The sequence below is a fragment of the Pseudopipra pipra genome, chromosome 13 (assembly GCF_036250125.1).
Source record: "Pseudopipra pipra isolate bDixPip1 chromosome 13, bDixPip1.hap1, whole genome shotgun sequence".
NCBI classification, from domain to species: Eukaryota; Metazoa; Chordata; class Aves; order Passeriformes; family Pipridae; genus Pseudopipra; species Pseudopipra pipra.
The window spans coordinates 374,863-396,797 of NC_087561.1; the positions used below are offsets into that span (position 1 = coordinate 374,863).

General features: G+C 46.2%; 1 protein-coding gene across 3 annotated transcripts; it reads right to left on the minus strand.

The window, feature by feature from the left end:
• Positions 1-1,575: 1,575 nt before the first annotated feature.
• On the minus strand, positions 1,576-21,390 carry LOC135421236 (rho GTPase-activating protein 20-like). Of its 3 annotated transcripts, XM_064669494.1 has the most exons (15): positions 21,286-21,390; positions 18,977-19,059; positions 16,119-16,289; positions 15,443-15,592; positions 13,812-13,853; positions 12,990-13,074; positions 12,039-12,116; positions 11,800-11,866; positions 10,521-10,709; positions 9,605-9,780; positions 8,930-9,091; positions 7,686-7,795; positions 6,584-6,773; positions 5,886-6,003; positions 1,576-5,326 (listed from the first exon to the last, which is right to left on the minus strand). In XM_064669494.1, exons 2-15 carry the CDS (start codon positions 19,054-19,056, stop codon positions 3,582-3,584), a joined length of 3,363 nt encoding a protein of 1,120 aa, XP_064525564.1. In that variant the 5' UTR covers positions 19,057-19,059; positions 21,286-21,390; the 3' UTR covers positions 1,576-3,581. The 3 variants fall into 3 exon arrangements, with proteins under 3 accessions (XP_064525564.1, XP_064525565.1, XP_064525566.1); XM_064669495.1 differs by lacking the exons at positions 16,119-16,289; positions 18,977-19,059; positions 21,286-21,390 and having other exon boundaries at positions 13,812-13,971; positions 15,443-15,553; XM_064669496.1 differs by lacking the exons at positions 12,990-13,074; positions 13,812-13,853; positions 15,443-15,592; ... (1 more) ...; positions 18,977-19,059; positions 21,286-21,390 and adding an exon at positions 12,619-12,646.
• Positions 21,391-21,935: the final 545 nt, after the last annotated feature.

The window sequence follows — 21,935 nt, forward strand, 5'->3', positions numbered from 1 at the left end:
CTCAGGTTTAGTGTAATAAAGCAATGAGAATAAAAATGAATTAAATGAAAGCAGTAAACCCACCACTTTCAGTACCATTTCAAGTCTCTCCCCACTCCTGGTGTCCCCTTGTAGCCGAGGTGATCGGGAACTTTGCAGTCCCACTCCTCCACACCCAGCTCGGTGTGAGCTTGAAGCTGGAGCCCAGGCTGCCGCTGGAAAGTGCCAGCTCTCTGCACCTACAGGGCAGGATGGCAAGGGAGGGAGCAGCTGCTGGCTCAGAAGGGTTGAGTGACTTGTGTTTGTTTTCAGAGTGTGGGTGACCTTCAAAGAAACAGTTTCTAGAACAAATTGTTAGCTTTCAACTGCGGGGAGTCAAAGTATCCCATGCTACTCTTTGGCAGGGCTGTCTGTCTCTCAAAGGTGCCATGGGATAGCAGAGAGGCCTCTGCACAAAGGAGCTACCTGCAAAGGATTGGGGGAGAATACATCTTTGGAGACTGGCTTTCCTGGCAGTTGGAATGTCAGAAATAGGATTGAGAAGGTTAAAATAAGCCACAGCTGCCCCAGGCACTTCCGTCATATTTCTATCAGCCTGCAGAATAAGAAAACAAATCATACATGCTGAGCAGAAATGAGAAGAGGGTGAACTGCATGAGTCATTTCTCTTCCAGGCAAATGAGTTGGACTTGTATGGCTTTGGTCTATACTGGGAGCAGGCCCTGAAGGCTTCTCACTTCCTGGATGGCAACCATGTGACATGACTTCCCGAGTGACTGCCTCCAGTCAGGCAGTGAGTAGGATTTTCAGTATGTGTGAGGCCAACTTGGTCTAAATCTCTCTGATCTGAAAAAGGGCAGAGAAAGAAGGGAAACCTACTCATGTGTCAGGGCTGTACATTAAGGGAAAATGTGGCTTTTCTGGGGCAGAAAGCCAACCAACTGTTTGTGTATTTGGTATTTCTTCTTATGAGTGAGGTGGGTGCTGTGGAACTTTTTCAAGACTGGTCTCTCAGAGTTGCATTATTGTCTGGGTCATGAAAAAGGAGTGCTGCAGATTTCCATGCCCAGAAATGTGGTTTGTGCTACATTTTACAGGCTATTGTTTTGTTTTAAATATAGAAAAATGATTACTAGAGGGCTGGGTTAGAGCAGCTAACCAGGCAACTGCACCCATATTAGGCAGCCCCACTTGTCTCAGTGTTTCTGAAAATTCATTTCTTTTTAACTTGCTTGTAATCCCTTTAGGTGATGCAAATTGTGAGCTCTTAGTTTGCATTTGGTCCAGGTCCCCTTTGCTTGACCTGAGCCCAACCACTGAGCCAGTTTACAATCAGTTAGAATACAGAACAATCTCTCTTCCAAGAACAGGCAGACTTTTCATATGATAGTTAGTGCTGTTTTACCTTCTTGAAAAGATAGGAGTAATGCTCGAGCTGCTGTGGTGGCAGAGGGTTCCTTGTGGCCAGCCTGGCAGACCTCGCCTGGGAGGTGAGTGCCTTTCACAGCACAGCTGGGTGCTTGCAAACACCACCACCCTGACACAGGGGAGAGGGGGGCGGGAGCAAGGGAACAAAAGGCGACCAGAGCACCACAATGACAACTTGTGTGTCCTTTATTGAAATAGTTACAACTGCAGCTCTGGAAAAAAGACTGTGAATGCCTTGTTGCTGTTCATGTATGAGGAAAATGATGGTGGTGAGGGGGTTGCGTTATGATTATATACACCTTTCATTATACAAGGGGCACAAAGGTGATCAGAGACAGAGTGCATCTCAGTGTTAAAACACCCAGCATCTAACAAAACAAACCCTATATAGCTTGGAAAGAGGGCTCTGGGCTTTCTCCTGGCTCCCCTGCCCCAGTATTTGATGGTGTGAATTTGGAGTGCTGGGCCAGGTTCCTGTCACTGACCCTCACAGGCACCTGGCAGATGAGTGGAGGCATCTGACACCTCCTAAATCATTTTACAGCAGTGGCTTCCCCCTCTGTGCAAGGACTAAACCATGGCAGTTGTCAAGCAGCTCCAGCTCTGGCTAATCACAGACACTCAGCAGCTTGCAGGGGCATTTACTCCACCAGCGCTACCTTTCAGTCATTTGCTTTTCTCTTGTCCTTCACCCATTCACTGTACACTGAGTAAAAGAAGTGTGGCTCTGAGAGAAACCGCCATAGAAAACTCTCATGCAACTTTCAAATGAACCATCCCAAACCTTTTAATCATTGAGACTTTTCCCTATCAAGCTGATGTGGTGCTCTCAGCATCTTTTTAGAGCTCAGCTGGCAGCATTACAATCCTCAACAAGCCCCACGATGGCTATGGTGCTTCTGAGCATGGTTTTGAGTGGAATCATGGGGATGCTCCAGGAGTCCACTGGCTGTCTCTCTTTGGTGGTCCCCACCAGCAACCTGCTTAGTGCATCCCTGCCTGGAACTTCTCCAAACTTAATTCTGCTGGAGTGCACCGGGCCATGTACTCTGGGTGGGAACTATAGTGCTTCTCTGAGCCAGCATCAGTGCTGTTGAAGCCTGGGCAGTCTCAGCGTATGGACTGACAACTTTCTGGCTAGATAGGACTTTGCTTCAGCATCCACTTGACAACATTGTTGACAACTTCAACAACTGTTTGATCTCATGCTAAAGCCAAGTCCTGCTCAAGTCCCTCTTAGCATGACTAGGAATTTGATTATTATTTGATTATTATGCTCCATCCATACTGCCTCTGGAAAGGGACATCATTTACAGAAAAATAATGTCACCTTTCACTGGGACTGAAAGGACCAGCTACTCCCAGAGGACATTGAAGAACATTCATAGCCATGTCAAAGTGACAGTGCTAAAGTCCTTCATAGCAACTGTGTCTCTCAAATGCTAGCTTTGGGGAAGGTATGAAAGAATTAATGCACAGTTAACTGGGGAAGAAGCAATCTTGAGGTTAAAATGTGACATATGCTGTCTGTCAGTGAATGCTGGACTTTGGACTCTGGGCTCCAGTTGGTATTTTTGGAACCCAGACTCAACCAGTAATGGATGTGGGCTGTGAGTTAGACCATGGGGGACAACAGACGAGCAGAGCAAAGCAGCAGTGATTTCTGGAATGGTGGTGAAGGATCTTCCTTTGGATGAATGGTGGTGATGAACAGTGAATAATGGTAAGTTTTATGCAAGTGTAAAGATTTTTAACTAATTCTGACAGAGCATGAGCTGTCTCAGTTCTCCAGTCATCCACACACATCGGCAGCTGACTGGAGAAAATAAAGCAGAGTTTCTCCTTTCCTGCTATAAAAAGAAATAGTCAGGCCCTGTACAGGTCAGCTAATTCATGGACAGGGAGAGTGTGGTGGCATTCACCCCACTACACACCCAGCCAGTGAAATCTCTTCCATCAAAAAAGGGCATAAAGAAAACAGAAGGACAACCCCCCTGTCCCCACCCTTCCTACCAAAATGATTATCGAATCCCAACATTACATACACATTAGTGTCATTTTACACTTGTCGTCCCATGCAGCCTGCTAAATTCTTTGCACCCTGATCACACATTACAGAATATTTTCTGTTGCATGTACACAAAAAAATATTTAGTTCCTCCACATCCATTGCCCTAGACAAATGTTTCTTCGGCAAAGGCCACCGTGTCACGCTCCTCTGCAGGCACGTCTGCCAGCGGTTGACTCCTGAGCCACTCCACCCTGCTCTGGAGGAGTTCATTCTCCACTGCTTCCACTTCCACCGTGGGACAGGGTTCTGTTTCATCATGCTTGAAATACTCCCTGATGGTTTTTCGGATGTAGGCAGGGAGGATGATGTGGATGGTATGGCTGAAAGTGTCAAAGCCCTCGCTCTGGGTTGGCGCCTGCGCCGTTTCCACTGGCTGGCTCTCCAGCTCCTCGGGAGTGGAGGCACTCTGGGGGCTCTCTTTGTGCTTGGCATGTGGGGGTGGGACCTTTGGTTCATGGTGGTAACGCCTGGAGATGGACTGCAGAACAAGGGGGGTGTTCTGCCCATAGAAAACTGTCTGGGGGATGTGGACTCTTACAGTCTGCAAACCCTTGGACAGGCTCTGCTCATTGCTGCTGCTAGGCAAGTCACAACTGCTGATGTTTGCCACAGATCTCTCCTCCTTCTCCTCTCCCACTGGAGACCCCCAAGAGCTTTCTTTATCTGGGGCTACATAAAAAGTTATCTTAGTGCGCTTCAGGCTTTCCTGGCTCAGCAGGCAAGCATCAATGCTTTTGGTTTCTATGTTCTTCACTGTCTTCTCCCTGTGCTGCTGGTGGCTGACCTGTGGGGATGTCTTGCTGGATGGGCTGGCAGCTGGGAATTCAGGTTTTTGTTCAATTTCTTTGGTATAATCCTGGTTCCTGAGCCCCAGGCTGTGGCACCCTGCACAACTCAGCTGTATCTCCTCTTCTTCCCAGTCAATGTCAGTGAGTGGGCTTCTCACAGCAACTCTGCTGACAGATGGAAAACTATTCCTCTCTCCAAAGCAATGACTGCTCTCTCCAGGCTTGGGTTCATACTCATGGAAACTGTCCAGGTCACATGGAGGTAAAAGCACAGGAGACATGAGGGATTTGTGCCACTCTTTTGGGGACCTCTTGGCAACCTTGGGGGACACAGCATGAAGCCTGGCAGAAGTGCCAAACATGAACGGCTGAGATGAGACATCTGTGGGACTAATGGCTGATGACTCTGAGCAGTACGAGAAAGCACTGTCTAAGGAACTGAGTGAGGAAGCAGATGGGGAGGTGGTGGTAGAGGACAGGCTGGAGAAGCTGGACCTGTTGGACGGGCTGGACTTCTGAAGGTTGAGCTGCTTCACCCTGGAGCTGGTCTGAGGTGATTGCCGCAAGTTCTGCCTGGCCTTGTTAACCCCAGGGCTTAGACCTTCATCAATCAGCTTCTGGCTCTCCACTTGCAGCTGCCTGAGCCTGTGCATGTAATCTGTGTGGCTGCGCATGATGGTGGCATCGCAGCTGGACTGGCGGGCCACCGGCTCGTGGCCCTGGGCAGGGAGCTGGGAGCTCAGGCAGACACTGGGTTCTGATGAGCACCGGTCCAGGGCCAGGCTGAGCGAGTGGGTGGAGCCGATGGAGCAGAAAGAACTATCTTCTTCCAGGAGGTCACAACTGTCTGTACTGGCATTCATTCGGGCTTTGCTTTGGTAGCAGGCTGTGATCTCACTGAACAAGTCCCAGTCCTCCTGATCCTCATTCAGTAACAAACTGCTGGGTGGTTCAAAAATGGCATCTGTTTCAGGTTCCAGGTGGTGCTTTGGCCCCTCTGGGTCACAAGCAGAAAACTCCAACTCATCAGAGGAATCACCATGCTGAGCCAAGCCTATGCCTAGGGCAGAGGACACAAATTAATTTTTTGCCATATATATAGTACCTTACAACCAAGGCAGGGAAATTATATCAAGCCCATAGAAAAACAAAGATGATCCATTATTTTCACAGGGACTAATAAAAAATTCTGTCTTGATGACCTAAGCTTTCAATATGGGCCTGTATTCATAGGTTAGTTAACAGAGACAACTCCATCGCTTTCCATTCAACCATGTGGTTTAACTTTACAGACCTAACCTGGAAAAGAAAAAAAAGACTGCTGGGACATGACAGTGCTAAGGCTACACTAAATTACTGCAATGGCTGGAGTAGGTTGAACAGCAGCTCCAGAGAGAGGCAGCCATCCCCAGGGACACATTCGAGGTTCTGCTCCTCGTCCCTCTGCTTTGCCATCTCTTAATGCCTATGCTTGCCAGGCAAAGGGAAAAACAAACTCAGCTTGTTTTCAATGCAGTTCCTTAGATGAGACAAGAAGGTAAAGCAAACTCTTTTGCATGAGGACTTTACCTATTAAAAGATTTTAAATTTCTCTGGAAGATATAGACCCACCAACTTACCCAGAGATTCTGCTGAGTTTTTGGACTTCTTTTTGTCAGGTTTTTGAAACAAGGAAGCAATATCACCCCCAAAAATCTCTCCTGAGTTTTCAATCAGGAACTGCACTAACAAGGCCACCTAGCAAAACAGGAATTCACAGGTTTAGTTTCATGGAAATGGAGCTAGCCATTTACAGCAAGTAAAATCATTCCCAGATTGTTCCTTTTCTTTTGACAAAGATATAATTTCCTCAAGAGGCTGTTAATAATGTGGCAATGTGTCTGTATGAACTACACCTGAGGCAAGAATATGAGCTACATGAACTGCTACTGTGAGCCAGATACAGCATGTTCTACAATTTTCCTTACTCTTGCTAACACCTCATAAGCTACAAGCAAACATTCCTCCCCTCTGGTGCACTGTCATGCTCACTGCTTACTTTGTCCTAGCTGAAGTGGCAGTGTCCAACTTCAGCTGCTCCAGTTTTTTTGTGCTTGCTTGACAACATAGGAAGTCCGTCTGGTAAAAGCAACTACTACTTCCCTTTCCACCCTGAGGGGCTAAACCCCCCTCCTAGTGTGGGCACAGCTGCACAGGGAAAAGGGCGAGGCCTGGACGCCATGCAGCCATCACTGCCACTGATGTTATGCCCTCCTTTAGCCTACAAAATACAGTGAAAGGGGGAGACATACATGAGCCCAAGCCTATGGAAGATTACCTTCTTTGTAGACTGGCTCTCCTCCTCAGGCCCAGTGGGACTTGGTAGCCACAGCATATTGGGTGCTATGCAAAGAGCCAGGTTAAAGGCATTCATTTGATTCACGCCGGAATTCTGCTCAATATGATGGAGGACTCCAAAGAGGTGTCTGAGTAAGATGAGGTTAGCCTCTGGAAGCTGGTTGACAAGACTTTTCAGGGGGTGGGAAAAAAAAAAACAGTGCTGTTCACAAACATCTGCTCTTCAAATACCAGAGGTTGCTTCTCAAAAATTTTTGCCCTGTTCTACCCCTTTGCACTCAGTCTGAGACATTCACATTTGATAATAAAGTGAGACTGTGTCACTACTCTCCACCAACTCATGTGAGAGCCACAACTCTGCATCCATATTGCCTATCTGCTGTGGTCCTAGAGCTGGAGGGACAAGGAACTTGGGTCTAGAGCATGTGGGAAGGAGCCCACAATGCCTTGACAAGACGGGGCCTGCCTGAAGGAGACGCACCCAGCTCCAGGCCAGCAGCACTGCCGTGTCCCATGCTATGGACACTGCGGAGGAAGGAGGCCCAGGCCAAAAGGTACGGTTCAAAAACTGACTTGAGCCATGGTTGAATATACTGGATATGCCACACAGGAGGCTGATAAGCTGCTCTTGCTCAGGGCAGCCGTTTCAAGGCAGTAAAGCTGTTTTCAAGGTCCCAGTGACCACTTTGACAGGGTTGTTTCTTCTAACTGCCAATATGATGATCGGTGCCATTTTGTTCACATAAGAAAAAAGTTACTGTCATTAAGGATCTAATTCTTCTAACTTTGGTGTACTCCTGGTAGCTGAATTATTGTGCTTTTTCAGTTTACTGGTTCTGGTAATTTGAACTGGTCATCAGAAAACAATTTTATAATCGCTTCTCTGGGGTAAGAAATGTTAATGATGTTCATAAAAGACCACTGAAAGGAAAATGTTCTGATCAGTGACACTGGCCATCAACAATAGCTCCACTATGGCCTGGAGCATTGCCAGGAATCTCCTAGAAGATGAAGGCTATTCTCAGGGCCATATGCTCCCCCTTTTCCCACCAAAAGAAGCTTTGACAAAGGCTTTTACGAACCTTTTGATAGCTTCAATCTTATGTGCCCGATTTTCCGTGTCCACAGCTTCCATCCACAGTCCATGCAAGTCTGAGGATAGAACACTGTCAGGTATATTTCGGAGAAAATCCTGAATTAAATATATATATGCAGAGCAGTCTGGTCAGTTTTGAATTCCTGGTTTCGGTTTCACAATGCATATAGTCACTGCTTATTCATATTAAGCACAAGACAAAACAACATGACACAAATATGTTTATCCTCCCCTCCCACACCCATCAAACTGTCCTCCCTCAAGTTCTCCCATGGCAGCACTGCAGAATAAATAGGCAGCCCTCCTGTTTTACCCCTTCTTCAGACCACAACTGATCTCTGCTACAGCAGAGGACTCAGCCCTGAGGCTGTGCACAGATCTCTCTGAAACATTCCTCAGCTAGGAGGACTGCTTTTTCACAGGGGACTATTTAAAAACTCAGTGTATGTCTTGCGTTGGAAAGTGCCTGAATATCCTCCCAGTCAACAGCTTTTTGTATCAGGCCAACAAGAACATGAGACAGGGATGGTTTTTGATACAGTTGATGTCTGAATTATTCTGACCAATTTGCCAGTGCAAAATATAGGCTTTTTCTTACTAAAACATGGGTCTTATCACAAGCTTTATCCCTCAACTGCCACAACCCCTCTGCTTGGGTTTAGCACCTGCTTTCCTTCTTGCTTACTGGCTGATCAGAGGGTGAAGGCTTGGGGTCCAGAGAGCACAGGCCAGCTCCTTTGAGCTGTCTGGGGGGTTCCAGAGCAGTTGCCCTCAAATGGTACAAGTCCTCCCAAAGCTCCCGAAGCCTCTTCTGTGCATCCAGAAACAACAAAGAGCATCTGTGCTGCTGCCACCAAAGGGCTTCATGCACATGTCAGGGCAGCATCTGAACTGCTGAGTGTGGGCTCTGGCACGTTCTTTGGCACTGGACAGACACCATGGCTGTCTTGCAGGTGGACATCATTGTATTTCCTGCTGGAGGTACTTTGGTCCAGGGAGATACAAAATGAAGCCCTGTCCTGAGGGCCACTGCACGTCTGCATGTGAAAAGAAGTGTCAGGTAGATACCTCTGTGCACACAGATGGACCAAGCCATCAGCCGAGAATGTACCTTGCTGGAAAATGCTTTCTGTTCCTCGAAATCTTCCCTACCCATAAAGACTCATGTTGCTTCCCTAAAGAAGGAAGGTACCATTAGCCCAGACAGCTGAGTTACTTGACCAAACATACCGTGATGACAGCTGCAGCCACAAAGACTGACTCTCCATCCACCTGAACATCATCTCCAGAGTTCAGCTTCTCTTTCAACTCCTTGCAAGTCTTGGCATTGGCAGACCGTCTGAAAATGCCCCTAGTAGAGGGACCTTCATGGTACAACAGGAGCAGCATATCCTAAGAGAAAGCCCAGTTGTACTTAAAAGCCTAACTCTTTACCCTCTTGTTTGTGTGTATTACACTTCATGTGTTGTAACATAATCAATAATGGGAAGAGAAAAATATGAGAGATTTATCCTGATTTAACCGGGGACAAGAACCTGACAGCCAAGTTGCATGTACAGTTCCTGTGGGTATGCTTATCCTGTGACAAGCATGAGACCAGAGGACTCTTGTAGTGAGTGAGGTCTAGGCTATGCAGCATGGCAGGATCCATTGACATTGCCCCTTGTCAGCTGGTGATGACCTGGTTGGAGACACCCACTGAAACAGGACAGACATCTGTGAATGAAGTGATATGATTACCCAGAAGAAGGATGTTCCTGCCCTTGTTATTGAGCTGAATCTGAAACTCAAGCAAATGATGGTCCTCTTCCCCATTCAAATCTCATAAATACTGCAAGTGGCTTTAAATTCTGGGCTAAACATGTCAAGTTTGTGTCAGGACAAACAGTCCAGACTGTTCCTTACCATAATTGGCTTGGGAAGGATCCCATCAGGACAGACAGAGGTCAGGGACAGGCCGAAGAGCTTCCGTGGGGTAGTAGGTGACTGTGAAGGAGGGCTGCCCGTGGGAGTGCTGGTGCTGCGGCGCAGGGCCCAGTCAATCAAGGACTTCTTCCTCTTGGTGTGTTTCTGCAGTGACTCTAAAGGAAAACACAGAACTCTGTTACAGACCTTTCTGTCCTTCCTGCTGGCCAGTGAGTGATCAGTGATGGAGGTAGAGTTCACAGCAAAACAAGGACTTCCTACTCTCCCCTGTTTATTAACTGCACTCTCAGTGGGGATGGTCAGACAATATACAGCAGTGAAACCACTTGTTCATCTCTCAACCATCAGCAAAACAATCAATCACCATTCTTCAGGGAACCTTCCTGTCTGTGCAGCATGACAATCTCTTCACTCTTGTGACCAGTGACAGGACTTGAGGAAACAGCATGAAGCTGAGTTGAGGGAGGTTTAGGTTAGACCTCAGGAAAAGGTTCTTCCCCCAGAGGGTATTTGGGCACTGAACAGGCTCCCCAGGGAAGTGGTCACATCACCAAGCCTGACAGAGCTCAAGGAGCGTTTGGACAATCCCACCACGTGCTCTCAGGCACGTGGTGGGATTGCTGGGGTGTCCTGTGCAGGGCCAGGAGTTGCACTTGATGATCCTGATGGGGGCCTTCCAACTCAGCATATTCTGTGACTCTATGATAATTACATGCAATTGAAAGCTAATCAAGGATTGAAAGCTAATTCTGAACATTTGCAAAGACGAATTTTGCCTCTCTGTCAGGTATGAGATCAACTCTAGGATATGTTTATGATGCCAGAAAAAGTCTGACACTGCCATGGAAAGCAGCAAAATCTCTGCCTGGCTATAACACGCTCCTGCAGCCCCTACCTCTCCTCAGCTGCATTGGAGCTTGGAGTCTGCGTTTCAGGACAAACTGACACTGCTTTTCCTTTGGGAGCTGAGCAAGGAAGGAAGCCTCTGTCCCATCAGCCAGAAGAGTGTTATTGTTGGTTCTTTGTTGCTGGTCAGCAGAGTCCCGGAGACAGCTCAGTGCGATACTGAAGGGATGTTCGTGCCCTGTTGAGCAGAGTTGTGCAAAGAGCAAGCAAAGATGAAGAGCTATGTGAAAACAGCTCCAAATCTGGGCAGGAGGAAGCAGCCACATCCAATGGCTCCCACTGCAGCTGGGCCTCTAAACAACATTACTTGAAACTTCCACGTGTGGACTGAAGAGGCCAGGGCACATCCACACATGCATAGGATCATTGCTTTACAAATAAGTTTATCCATTTAAACCTGGCCAGTCAATCCTCATTAGCAGCTCTCCAGAACATTCTGCAACAAAGCACTATTGCAAACTGAAATGCAATGAAAACTAAATAACTACCAAAACAGTAGGATAAACATATTAGGTTCCTAACTAGAGGCTTATAAGTCACCAATGGACTATCTAAAAATTCTGCTTCCTTCAGTTTCCAAAGTGCTTTCCTCTGGACCTACCACACTCTTGCTGAGTGACCACCTGACTGCAGCAATTTGTTTGGCTTCTGACAGAGCCCGAAGGCAAAGGGTCTGGAAGGTGTCAGGAGATGCTCTGCCTGATGGACAAGAGTGGACATCTCTATCGCAGGCAGTGAAAGTGGGCTCAGGCTGCCCCTGAGCTCATGCTCTGCCTATGAGCAGAAGCCTGCAAAGATGAGCAGGAGAATATGACCAGCCTCTAAACCTGTAGCCCTTCAATCTCATACCAGCAGCTGTGGAGATTGGATTGGGCTTTGAGGCATGTCCTACCCCTGCATCACATTCGCTGCATAGAAGGAACTTCTTAGGCCAGCCTAAAGATCTCCCATTTATTTGAAGCATCTGCTGAGAAATATCACAGGCTCCCATCCAGAAATGTACAGATTTGCTTGGAAAAGGGAGGTAAGTGTGAAGATCTTCAAAGATGTCACCATGCTTTGATTCAACGGAGATGCTGAGACCATAGAAGCCAAGTGACATCTCACAGCAGCTTGATGTCACATCTCACATCAGCAAAAGTGTCCCCACCATTGCTTCTTTAAGCAAAGAGGGCAATGTTTGTGGTGTTTCTCTGGCACATACCCTGGTATCATTTATCACTTGTTCCTTTGATGCTAGAATTGAGGGAAGGTGGGAGAGGTCTTACCAATGAGAGGGTAAGCAGGCTCATCTTTTCCTGAGACCACCCAGAGGTGGTGTTCACTGGTCCTGCCCTGGTGGGTGAGGAAGAGAGAAGAGAAAAATGTTAGTTGAAAGGGGCAGGGTGAAGGTCCATGAGGTTGCCCTCCACTCAGAAAGCAACACACAGCAAATCTAGACTTTTTGACATCCACATTGTCCTGTAAACCAGATATTGTCAGCTAAGATCTGGCAACTGCCACTTACAGGGAGCCCAAGCTGTAGAAGGGTCTTCTTCATCACACTCTCTGCAGTTTCCACATTGGACACATTGACTGCAGTAGTCTAGAAAGGCAAACAGAGAAAATACAGGAAGCCAATAAAAAGGTATGAAGTTTGGTTGCAGTTTCCTGTAGCTTGAAAATCTGGGGAGAGTGTCACTCCTCTGTCTAATGAATGTCTTTACTAAATATTCATGGATGGAAGAGCTGTACTAATTTGAACTACACCAGGAAGGATGATTGCTACACAGTGTGAAAGCTGTTCTCTACTACTTCTTCTAGCATGGGTCTATTACACCATCCACAGATTTCATCCAGCAGAAATCACAGGGGGTGGGTGGCACTCAGATGCTGTGTTTGATCACATCAGTGTTTAATTGATCATAGTGCCACTGTCACTCAAAAGGGTAAACATGGCCCAGTGCTGATGAACCATGAGTGTCTAGCATCGCTCTTAGAGAGGAGAGTACCCAGGAGGCAAATGTGACCCACCACGCTTGGCATGAAATCAAGAAATGTATGCTAGACTGGGACACACCCCAGTAAATGAGTTCAGGAGAACATACCTGTGACTTTGTGCAATATCCTCAACTTATAGCACCGAAAATAGGAATTGGGCACTCAGCCATAAACCATCAAAGATTTTGAAGTGCAGCAGAAGGAAAAGAAAAAAGAAGCCAGAGGCCAAGAATAACCTTAAGAATTAAGTGCTCTTTGGTGAGGGTCTGGCTACCTCCTGATTTCTCAAACCAAAACTCTCCCAGTGGGCTTCCAGTAGGAAGGATGCAGATACCCAGATGCACACCCTCTAAACCTTTTTGTCTGGGACTTGAATGAATTTGAAACAGGAATAGCAGCACAGCCCTGCCTTCCTGCCCCTACCCCACAGACCCCTGTGTAGTCTTGATCTGATGAGCAGGTTCTTAGCTTTACTTACAGAAGAACAGTTGTCGTCATCCAGCACAAAGATCTGAAGGGTCAGATTCTTCAGGTATTCATTCTGTTTTACCTCACTGATATGCCTGAAAGCCAAAGAAAAGGGGAAGGACTATAATTTCCCAACCACACTGGAGAAGGACCCTAAAATTTGGATGGGACATCTTCCTTGGTACTGTAATAAATACAGATTAAATATGACATATGTGAATGTAATGTTCATAGTGTGGTCACGTGCTCCTGGCTTTTATATCCACCTGGAGCCCAAAGACTAGCAACCCTCCCACATGCAGTACTTCAATGCAAATAGATGTGTCCTGCATAACACCTCCCAGTGTTCTCTCAGGATCACTACTGTTCTCCACAAATCAGAAGATTTCTTCCCCTCTCTGTACCTGTAAAAACACTTTTGTCTGTGTGTTAGTGGAAACAACATGTAAAACAAAACAGAAAAAAGAAAATGCTGTAGTCTCTGGATGCCACAAAATACAAACTTTAGTTCAAATCAAAAAAACATCTGAATCATAACTAACAGTTGTGACATTTCCACAGTGATTAGTAAAGTCAACCTCCAGCTCCAAAGGAAAAAGGATGCTCCAACAATATCATCTTCTGATGGATCCCATTTTCTCCCAAATGTTAACACCAATTTTGCATTCATCCAGGGGCTTCTATATTCGGATTTCAAGGGTGGATTTTTCAAACAGGAGTTAGACACTTAATGTGCTGAAAATCAGAGTGCAGTTTGATACCTAGCATGGTAAATTTGTCTGAGGGCCATAGAGGAACCACCCAGGAGGAGAATGAAAAGAGGGTCACTTACCACAGTAACGCTGACAGCCATCGTTCCTTCGCATCAGCTGAGCTGAAGACAAAAAGGGAGGCAGATCATCAAACAAGTGCTGAGCAGGTAACAGCCTTTGGAAACTCTACCCAATTTCATTTATATATAGCTGTAAGTCAAAGTTCCTTCCTGCAAAGCCCTGGAACAAAAGTACAGTCCTTTCCTTCTTCTGTTCTATTTTAACAAATAACAATAATAATAACAACAACAAAAAACAGCAAAAAACTGGACCACATTTCCTGTTGGACTGGTGAGCGTTCAGATAAGGGACAAATATCTTTCTGTCAAGTTGGAGTTAACTCATACTGTGGGCCCTTGTTATTTTTGCAGTGACCTTTGATTGCTATTTTCTTTCTGCTAATATTTCCTTCCCAATGTCTGCTGTTCCTAGAAGCTTCAGCTGCCAGCACAGGTTACCCATGCCTCAGAGGGAAGGAAATGGAACTGCTGTTGTGTTTGGGCTAAGACACAAACAGCAGCTTGCATGTCAGAGCATGAACCCTCATCGGAAATGCATCACCTGGGCAAGACCAACATCCCAACCCTTTGAAATGATGAGACAGCAGGTATGAAAACCATGACATGTTTCCCATTTCTTTTTCCACCAAGACAGCTGCCCCACAGATGGAAAAGCATTGGGCCAGATCAGTGCTTCCCAGCTGTGCCCACAGAACCCCTGAGGACAGAGTGACCCTTGGAGATTGCTGACCTCTCTGCTCTGTAAAAGGAAGGATGAAGAAGAAATCCCTTAGCCAGCAGTAACCTGAGTTCCCTGTGATATACCAGACTTAGATTCCATTTAGCCAGACTGGACTGTGACAAGGTAATAAAAAGGTCACCTGCTTTTTGGTGAGCCTTATTAGCTCAGGTTTAACATTGGGACCGTCTTTGAGATGGCATTTGGATACAAATAGGCTACTCTCTAGACTGCTCCATGCTCCCCTGCATTTCTATTTTTGGGGTTAGCAAGGGCTGGGCAAGCTCTGAATGGTGCTGCTTGTGCAGACCCATCTTGAGGAACCTTTATATTTTATACTCCAATATGGTGGCCTTGGGACACCCTGGCAAAAGACTGCAGGAGAAAGGTTTGCCCAGGAGCTGCCTAAGCCACACTAAGGATGGATAAAGGATTCAATCCTGGCACAAGGTCACCTGACATTTTTCACTGACATAACTAACCTATCCTTCATAATGAAAAATTCTCAAGCTAGGACTAATCTCCTACAGAGATGGTGGATGGCAGTTGCTCGAACAACACACTTATAAGTTATCTGGTAGCTCAAGCTGTTTTGCTAAGAGCAGATTTGGTCGTGACATTACAGGATGCTGTGCAGCTGCATCCTGTATCAACACTATATCAACACTTGCAAGGATTGGTCCTCTAAAAGGCTCTCAGGGATGAACCTGCAGATATCCTTCTAAGATGACTGTCTCCCAACATCTAAATTTTTACCACACTGCCTAATGTGAGTGGAAGTCCTTTATTCAATGGGGAAAAGTGCAGGGGTAGAGTTCAGGGCCCTGTAGCCTCAGTCATTGTTTCACTTGACACATGGGAGACCTGGGCAGCTACTGGGATGCAGAGGGAGGTCTGTTGTCTGATAAGATACCTGAAGGTGACAACATAGTTGGTGGTAGGCCAGCCAATGACAAATGAATTCTCGGGACTCATTTTTTTCTCTGTCACTTCGCTGAGGCAGGTGCCAGTCCACACTTCACTCAGATGCACTTGCTTTTTCAGCTTCAGGCTGGAGGAGGATCTGCAATGGAAATTAGGAATTCCTTAGGCCAGATCCTAACACCTAGACCTCCAGAGTCTGGTCATGCCCCTTCCAGTCACATAGATGTAGTGACAGATCTTAATTTAAATGTGGCAGAAGGAGTCAGACTAGGAGTCAGTTTTGTCCTTCTGCCTCTTGCCCTCATGGTATATCTTCAAGCAACCTCCTAAGGGAAAGGCTGAAACTGATTAGACAACCTTTTCCTTCAGGAATATGGAGTGAAACATTAATACCAAGAAGAATTTCTGAAGGTGGGTGAGATGCCACATTTTAGATCCACATTTGCGAAGAAGCATTGTTTTGAAGACTGCTGATTGCTCCACAAATAGATCAGAACCTCATAGAATCATTGAATCTCCTGAGTTGAAAGTGACCCACAAGGATCACTGAGTCCAACTCCTGGTCCTGCACCAGACAGCTCCAAGAGTCCCACCATGTGATGGGAGCTGAGCCTAGTTTCAACAGCACATACTGGGGAGAAGGAGTGAGTGTGAATTCCTCTTACTTGGACTTGGCAATGACCACCACATCGCTGAACAAGATCAGATGTCTTTCCTGGGTCTGCAGGCCCACAGTTAGCTGTACTCGCTCATCCAGGATGAAGGTGGAGCCTGGGCTGCTGAACACCCTACTTGGCAGTCCATTGTCCAAATGGGAAGAGGAAAGGGTAGTTTCCCTAAAGGAGTAAGAAAAAATTACAAGACTTTGTCAGAAGCTTTTCTCGGAAGGATTTGTTATTCAACACAGATGTCTGTTTTGGAGGAGCCCATCAGCCCCATGCCTCTCCCAGCACTATCCCTATTGCTCTCTTGTATGACATGCATTTGCCTGCCCCTGCCCAATTAATTCACCAGCCTCAGACAGATGGAAAACTGCCTAAATGCCCACAGCAAATCTAGAGAGGTTAAGCTGCCGAAATAGTTCTTTTTGAGTAATTTCTCACTCAGGTAAAAGACTTATTTCCTGCACATGTGTGTGAGCTATGACTTGAAAAGAGAAAGCCCATGGCTTGTGGCACAGCTCAGACAGGCATGGGGGGAACTGTCCTTTCTGCACGTTTTCCATCCAGACTGAACTGCTTGTCAGTGCAAGGGCTGCAGCACAAAGACAAGGAACTGCATGTACTCATCCAATTCCAAACATCTGATTCTGGCTTGCCTGGCTGCCATCCAGTATCTTGTTTCCACTGAGATTCACATAGGTGCTGATCATTTCCAAAAAAACCTGAGGGTTTTTGCATGTTGACTGTAGTCAACAAGCCATCATGGGAATTAAACCAGACCCTCTCCCTGTGCTCTTCCCATCAAGAAGAGCTCTGCCCAGCATGATCTTGCACCTCAGCACCCCCAAAGAGCACTGCTCAGCACTGCTCTGGGCTCAGGTCAGTGATGCTGGCAGCACAACAGCTCCCACAGCCATTTCTGGGTCTCAGCAGGTGGGATGTGCCACATGAACAAGGAATAGTTCTTTGCTGATTCTTACTCGGACAGTGTGTTCATATGCCTGACCCTGACTTAATCAGTGAACCTCTGAGACACAGTCTTAGATTTATGTAGAGAGAAAAAACCCCCAAATCCTCCTGTCTCCACATTTAGACAAAAATGTGTATCTTGCCTGAGAAAGGATGATGTGGAAGAGATACTTGTCTTCCCTCCACCCCTTAGCAATACTGCTCTAGTCTAAGGGCAGTCTCTATACAAACAAATGAAAAAACACATGAGCTGTAAGGGTAGTATTTTTGACATTGCTGGTCTTAACTCAGTTTCCACTGGCCTCATAACTGAGCTCATTTCATTTCACAGGAGTGAGGTTAAAGTGAGCCAGGAGCTGCTTTTCTAAAATCATCCCCCAGTCACAGGAACACCTGTACTCTGGCAAACAGAAATTCTCTTTCCTCCTCACCACTCCACAGCCACCAACAAGTGAATCCTTGGTCTATGTATGTGTGGAGCTACAAGTGAGAAGCTAAATCACCTTTAAGTGTGATACAAAAGCTCTCCAAGTCCATCAGCTGAGCAGTGAGAGCCACAGCATCTCACAATCCCAGCAGTGGATTTCCTAAACCCAGAGGAGTTATACAGCTTTGTAAACACAACAAGATAGCAAAAAAAAGTCTCACTGATTCTCTGGTGGCCTAAGCAAAGATGGCATTGGACCAACTCCCTCCACAGCAATTCATCATGAGAAACATTTAAAGCTTCCCTCCCTCACAAGGATATTCTCCAGCCAAATAAAGGCAAGAATTTGTTTCTCTTCTTTGCTTTTTTTTCCTAGTGCAATTTAGATGGGGAAGGGGAATGAAAAAGAAGCTACATAACTTAGTCAAAAAACAACCAAAAGAAAATCAGTCCTGCCCTTTATAATAAATGGTCCTACAAAACTGACCCCACAGAAGCAGTGTATACTGTGCAGCAATCACTGATGGTGTGATACAGAAGGGATATTCCTCAGGAGGGCTGCTTCAGATCAAAATGTCAATCAGTTCAGTTTTATTATCTCTTTCTTACAAGGAAAAAAAAAATCAAACTAAACAAATCCCTCAGGAAATGTTATTTATGATTCCTATCAGAGCAAGGCAGAAAGGACTGTGGTATCCCCTTATCTGTCATGGTGCTGCAGGAGGAGGACAGGATGATGTCAAGGAGTCCCACTGTTGGACTGAAGTGCTCATGTCAGGGCTAGCACTTAGTGTTTCCGAAGATGTGCACGTCTGGCATGTGGGTCCCTGTCTGCTGACACTCCTGGTGCTTAACACCTGCAGGAGCAAAGTGTGGGCAGAGACTTGATAAGCTGCGGACAGGGGAGGGAGCTTTGCACAACCTGTGCTGGTAGTAAGGGAAAGCTGCTGTACTCTGACAGGGACATGGCTGTCCTGGAGCATGGCTGAATCCCACACAGGACTGGCAGGGCGTGGGCAGGCCTCCCAGCCCTCCCTCCATCTCCAGAGGCATCTCCAGTCCCCTCACCTGCCCAGATGTACCTGTATCTGAGCCAGGGCCAAATTTCAGGGCCAGCTCTCCCACTGGCAGTCCAGCAGATGGAGCAGGGGCTGTAGAGGGCTTTGGCAGTGAGTAACCTAGGGGTGGCCGGGCAGGGAAATGGTGGAGGGAACACTAGGATGCTCCTCAGGGATAATGCCACCGCAGCCCCGGTATGTGAGGTGGCAAATGCTGCCCCAGCCCATGTCCTGTGTGCCACCATGTCTGTCTAGTGCCTCGTCCCTCTCCACTTGCCCCTGCCTGCCCCTGCTGCAGGACCAAATTGCCTCCAACATTGTTAAATGAATTTGAATTCATATGAATTTGATTTCAGTTTGCATAGGCAGAAAGATGGAAACAGGAATTAGAAAGGTATTTACTCAACCTTGAATGGGACTTTGACTTGCTGAGAGCTTTAGAAATGGCAGATGGGGTAGATCGTCTTCTTTGGACTACGGGCTTCATCTTCTGCAAGACAAAAAGACATTCCCGTCAGCCTGGCTACCTTGGAAGCATACCTGCTCATTGAACTCTGCGAGTTCTGTTTTCATCTAGCTAATGCCCACGAAACCTCATCACTAAAAGCCATGATCTGTGCTGTCAGACACCTCCCTCCCTTTCCTGATTATAAAAACACTTGTCAACTCTCACATTTACATTTTCACAGCCAAATCTCAAAGTAATGACAAGAATAAGCAGATAAAAAACCCAAAGTATGAAGGTCAGGAAAAAGTTCCAAGCACTTATGCCAAGGAATAGTTTAAGGAGAGGTATAGGAACTCAATTTAAAACTGGACTAGACAAAGTTATGAACAGCATATAATACCATAGGGAGTCGTACTTTATGGGCTGGAGGAATAGTAGATTTTTCTCTGTCTTCATTTTTCATGACTTACAGATTCAGCAAACAGGCTGTTATTAGGTCCCTCGCCAGGCAGCTTAACCTCAAGACACTCGTGTTTTTTTCAACAGCCACAGCCACCAAGTCTTGTATAACACAGAAATGGGGTGACTGTAATAGTGAGACCTGAGAGTTTGACATGATAACCATCCAAGTCAACATATACAGAGGTCACAGGTCTCCTTTTATTTGTTAAATTAATTTTGCCTGGATAAAGACAAGAGATTTTAGCCTGGGAGAAAAATCCTAATGTCTGTGGCTCTTGATTAGTAAGCATGGGAAAATCTGTCCCATGGCTTATTTCTAATTTCAGCATTTGCTTGTGTTAGAGCTTTAAGTGCCAGGGAGTTTAAAGCATGCTGAGAATTACTGATCTTAAGATTTCTGAATGTATCAAAATAAGTAAAATCCTAAGAATAAAAGAAACCAGAATTTCTGCTTGAGGAGGGAGAGTTCCTATGTAGAAAGAGTGTTCCTTTTATTAACTGTTACTTTCTGTTATTTTTCAAGGTCTGTGCTGAACACAGAAATACTCTGTGCAAGCTCACTGGTCCCAGCTCTGAGGACACGATGCTATCATGGCTCAGCACTTTATGACCACATTAACATTCTCATGATGTCAGAGGAAGGTATCTTCACATCACTGATGGAAAGGCCAAGAACAAAGTGATTTAAGTGAATTTACATGACTGGTGTTCACCACATTGTACTGGATTTTCAGAGCAGCCTGGAAGGTTGGCTGGGACTGGTTTGAAGCACGTGCTCCTGATCACATTCCTTGGAGCTACAGTGGCTCAGCATGGCTGCAAGTCTGTCTCCTGAGAGTTGAGTGATAAAGCCCAGAAGTTATGAAGTGGGCATTACTGACCACTTAAAAGTTGGTGGAAGTGATTTAACATAGGTCAGAAAAGAAATCCATGGCAGAGGCTAGCATGGAGTCCAGCAGCCAGGAAAGGGTCACCTTCCTCATCTTCCACTTAGTTTACAAGACCCCTTTTGCAGAAGGTGGCAATCCTATCAGCAAGAGCTTTCTACAACACAGACTCCTGACTCCATGCCTGATCAGATCCAACAGAGCTCTCCAAAGCAGAGATGACCTTGTGAAAAAGAGTGTATGATTTTGTAACTTAAAGTTGGAGTGGCCCTGCAAGTGTGATTTAATAAAGCAATTTTCTAATGCATGAATATTCAGCTTTGCAACATCAGTAGTGCTCCCTGAGTAGGTTCCCTGGATACGTGTACGTATGTAGACAGAGACGGATAGCAATCTCTCCCTCATACCCTGATATGACATTGCCAAGCAAAAATCTGTCTTCAGAAGTTTCACAGGGAGAACTGAATAAAAATAACATCAGCACAAAAAAGCTTGTTTTAAAAAGAGAGTCTCTACTAAAACAGAACATCTGGCTTCCAGAAGTGCCCTAACAGAATAAAATGTTCCTACAAACAACATGCAGCAAAGCACCAGTCATGCACTATCTTAGGGTGGGAAGCAAGGGTGGGTGTGGTTGCCTGGGAGTGAACCCCAGCAGCTGCTGCCAGCTGCAGAGAGCACTGATGGAGAGAGCAGGCAATGCACCTCCATGTCAGGGGCATTGCAGCAGCTGCTTGACTGGCATTGTAATAAACCCTTGCTGGTGGTAGTATCTTCTGGGCCAAAGAATCCCCCGGCACATAATACCTTACTGTAGGTAAGGCAATCATTTTGGCCACCCCAAAACTACTCTCTTCTGTGGCACAAAGTGGTACCAATGACATACATGATGGAAGTATAGTGCAAGAAGATATTTTACCCAGAATGAATTTTAGGGAGTTGGTACTGGTGGATTTCTTCTCCTGACCACTGAGAAGGGTTTCAAACTGCACCTGAATGGCGGCAGTAATGCCTTCCAAGCCTTGTCTTTGCCTATGCACTGCACCTTTCCTGAGGGGTCTGAGGGCGTGTTCCACAGCACCACTTCCAGCAGGCACTGGGCTATCCCTGGAAATCTCATGAAGGCAGAATTAGGGGTTTCCAGTGAAATGCTGTGACTACAGGACAAAAGTTACTCCCCCTACTTTCTCTCTCCAAATAAAATGCTGACATCATTAGCTGTCCAGAGTTCCAGCTGCCTGACCACAAATAGACTCTAGGAAAACCAAAAAATGACATTCCAAGCCCTCAGCTAAAGTCTCTTTGGCCTTCGCCTGTCATGGTCCTTCAGCAGGACATCACTGAGATGGTGGAATCCCGTTACTATGGGTAAGGCAATCATTTTGGCCACTCTACCATCTTACTGGAGGAACAGGACAACTAATTGGCATAATTTCACAGTTAATCTATTTAATTTGCATATTTAATACAGAAATAATAAGTTGTTCTGCCTTTGGTTTCAGTAGCCATACAAAGTAAAACAGTTGCTCGTGTGCTCCCTCTCTGCTTGAGAGAATCTAGCTGTGTACC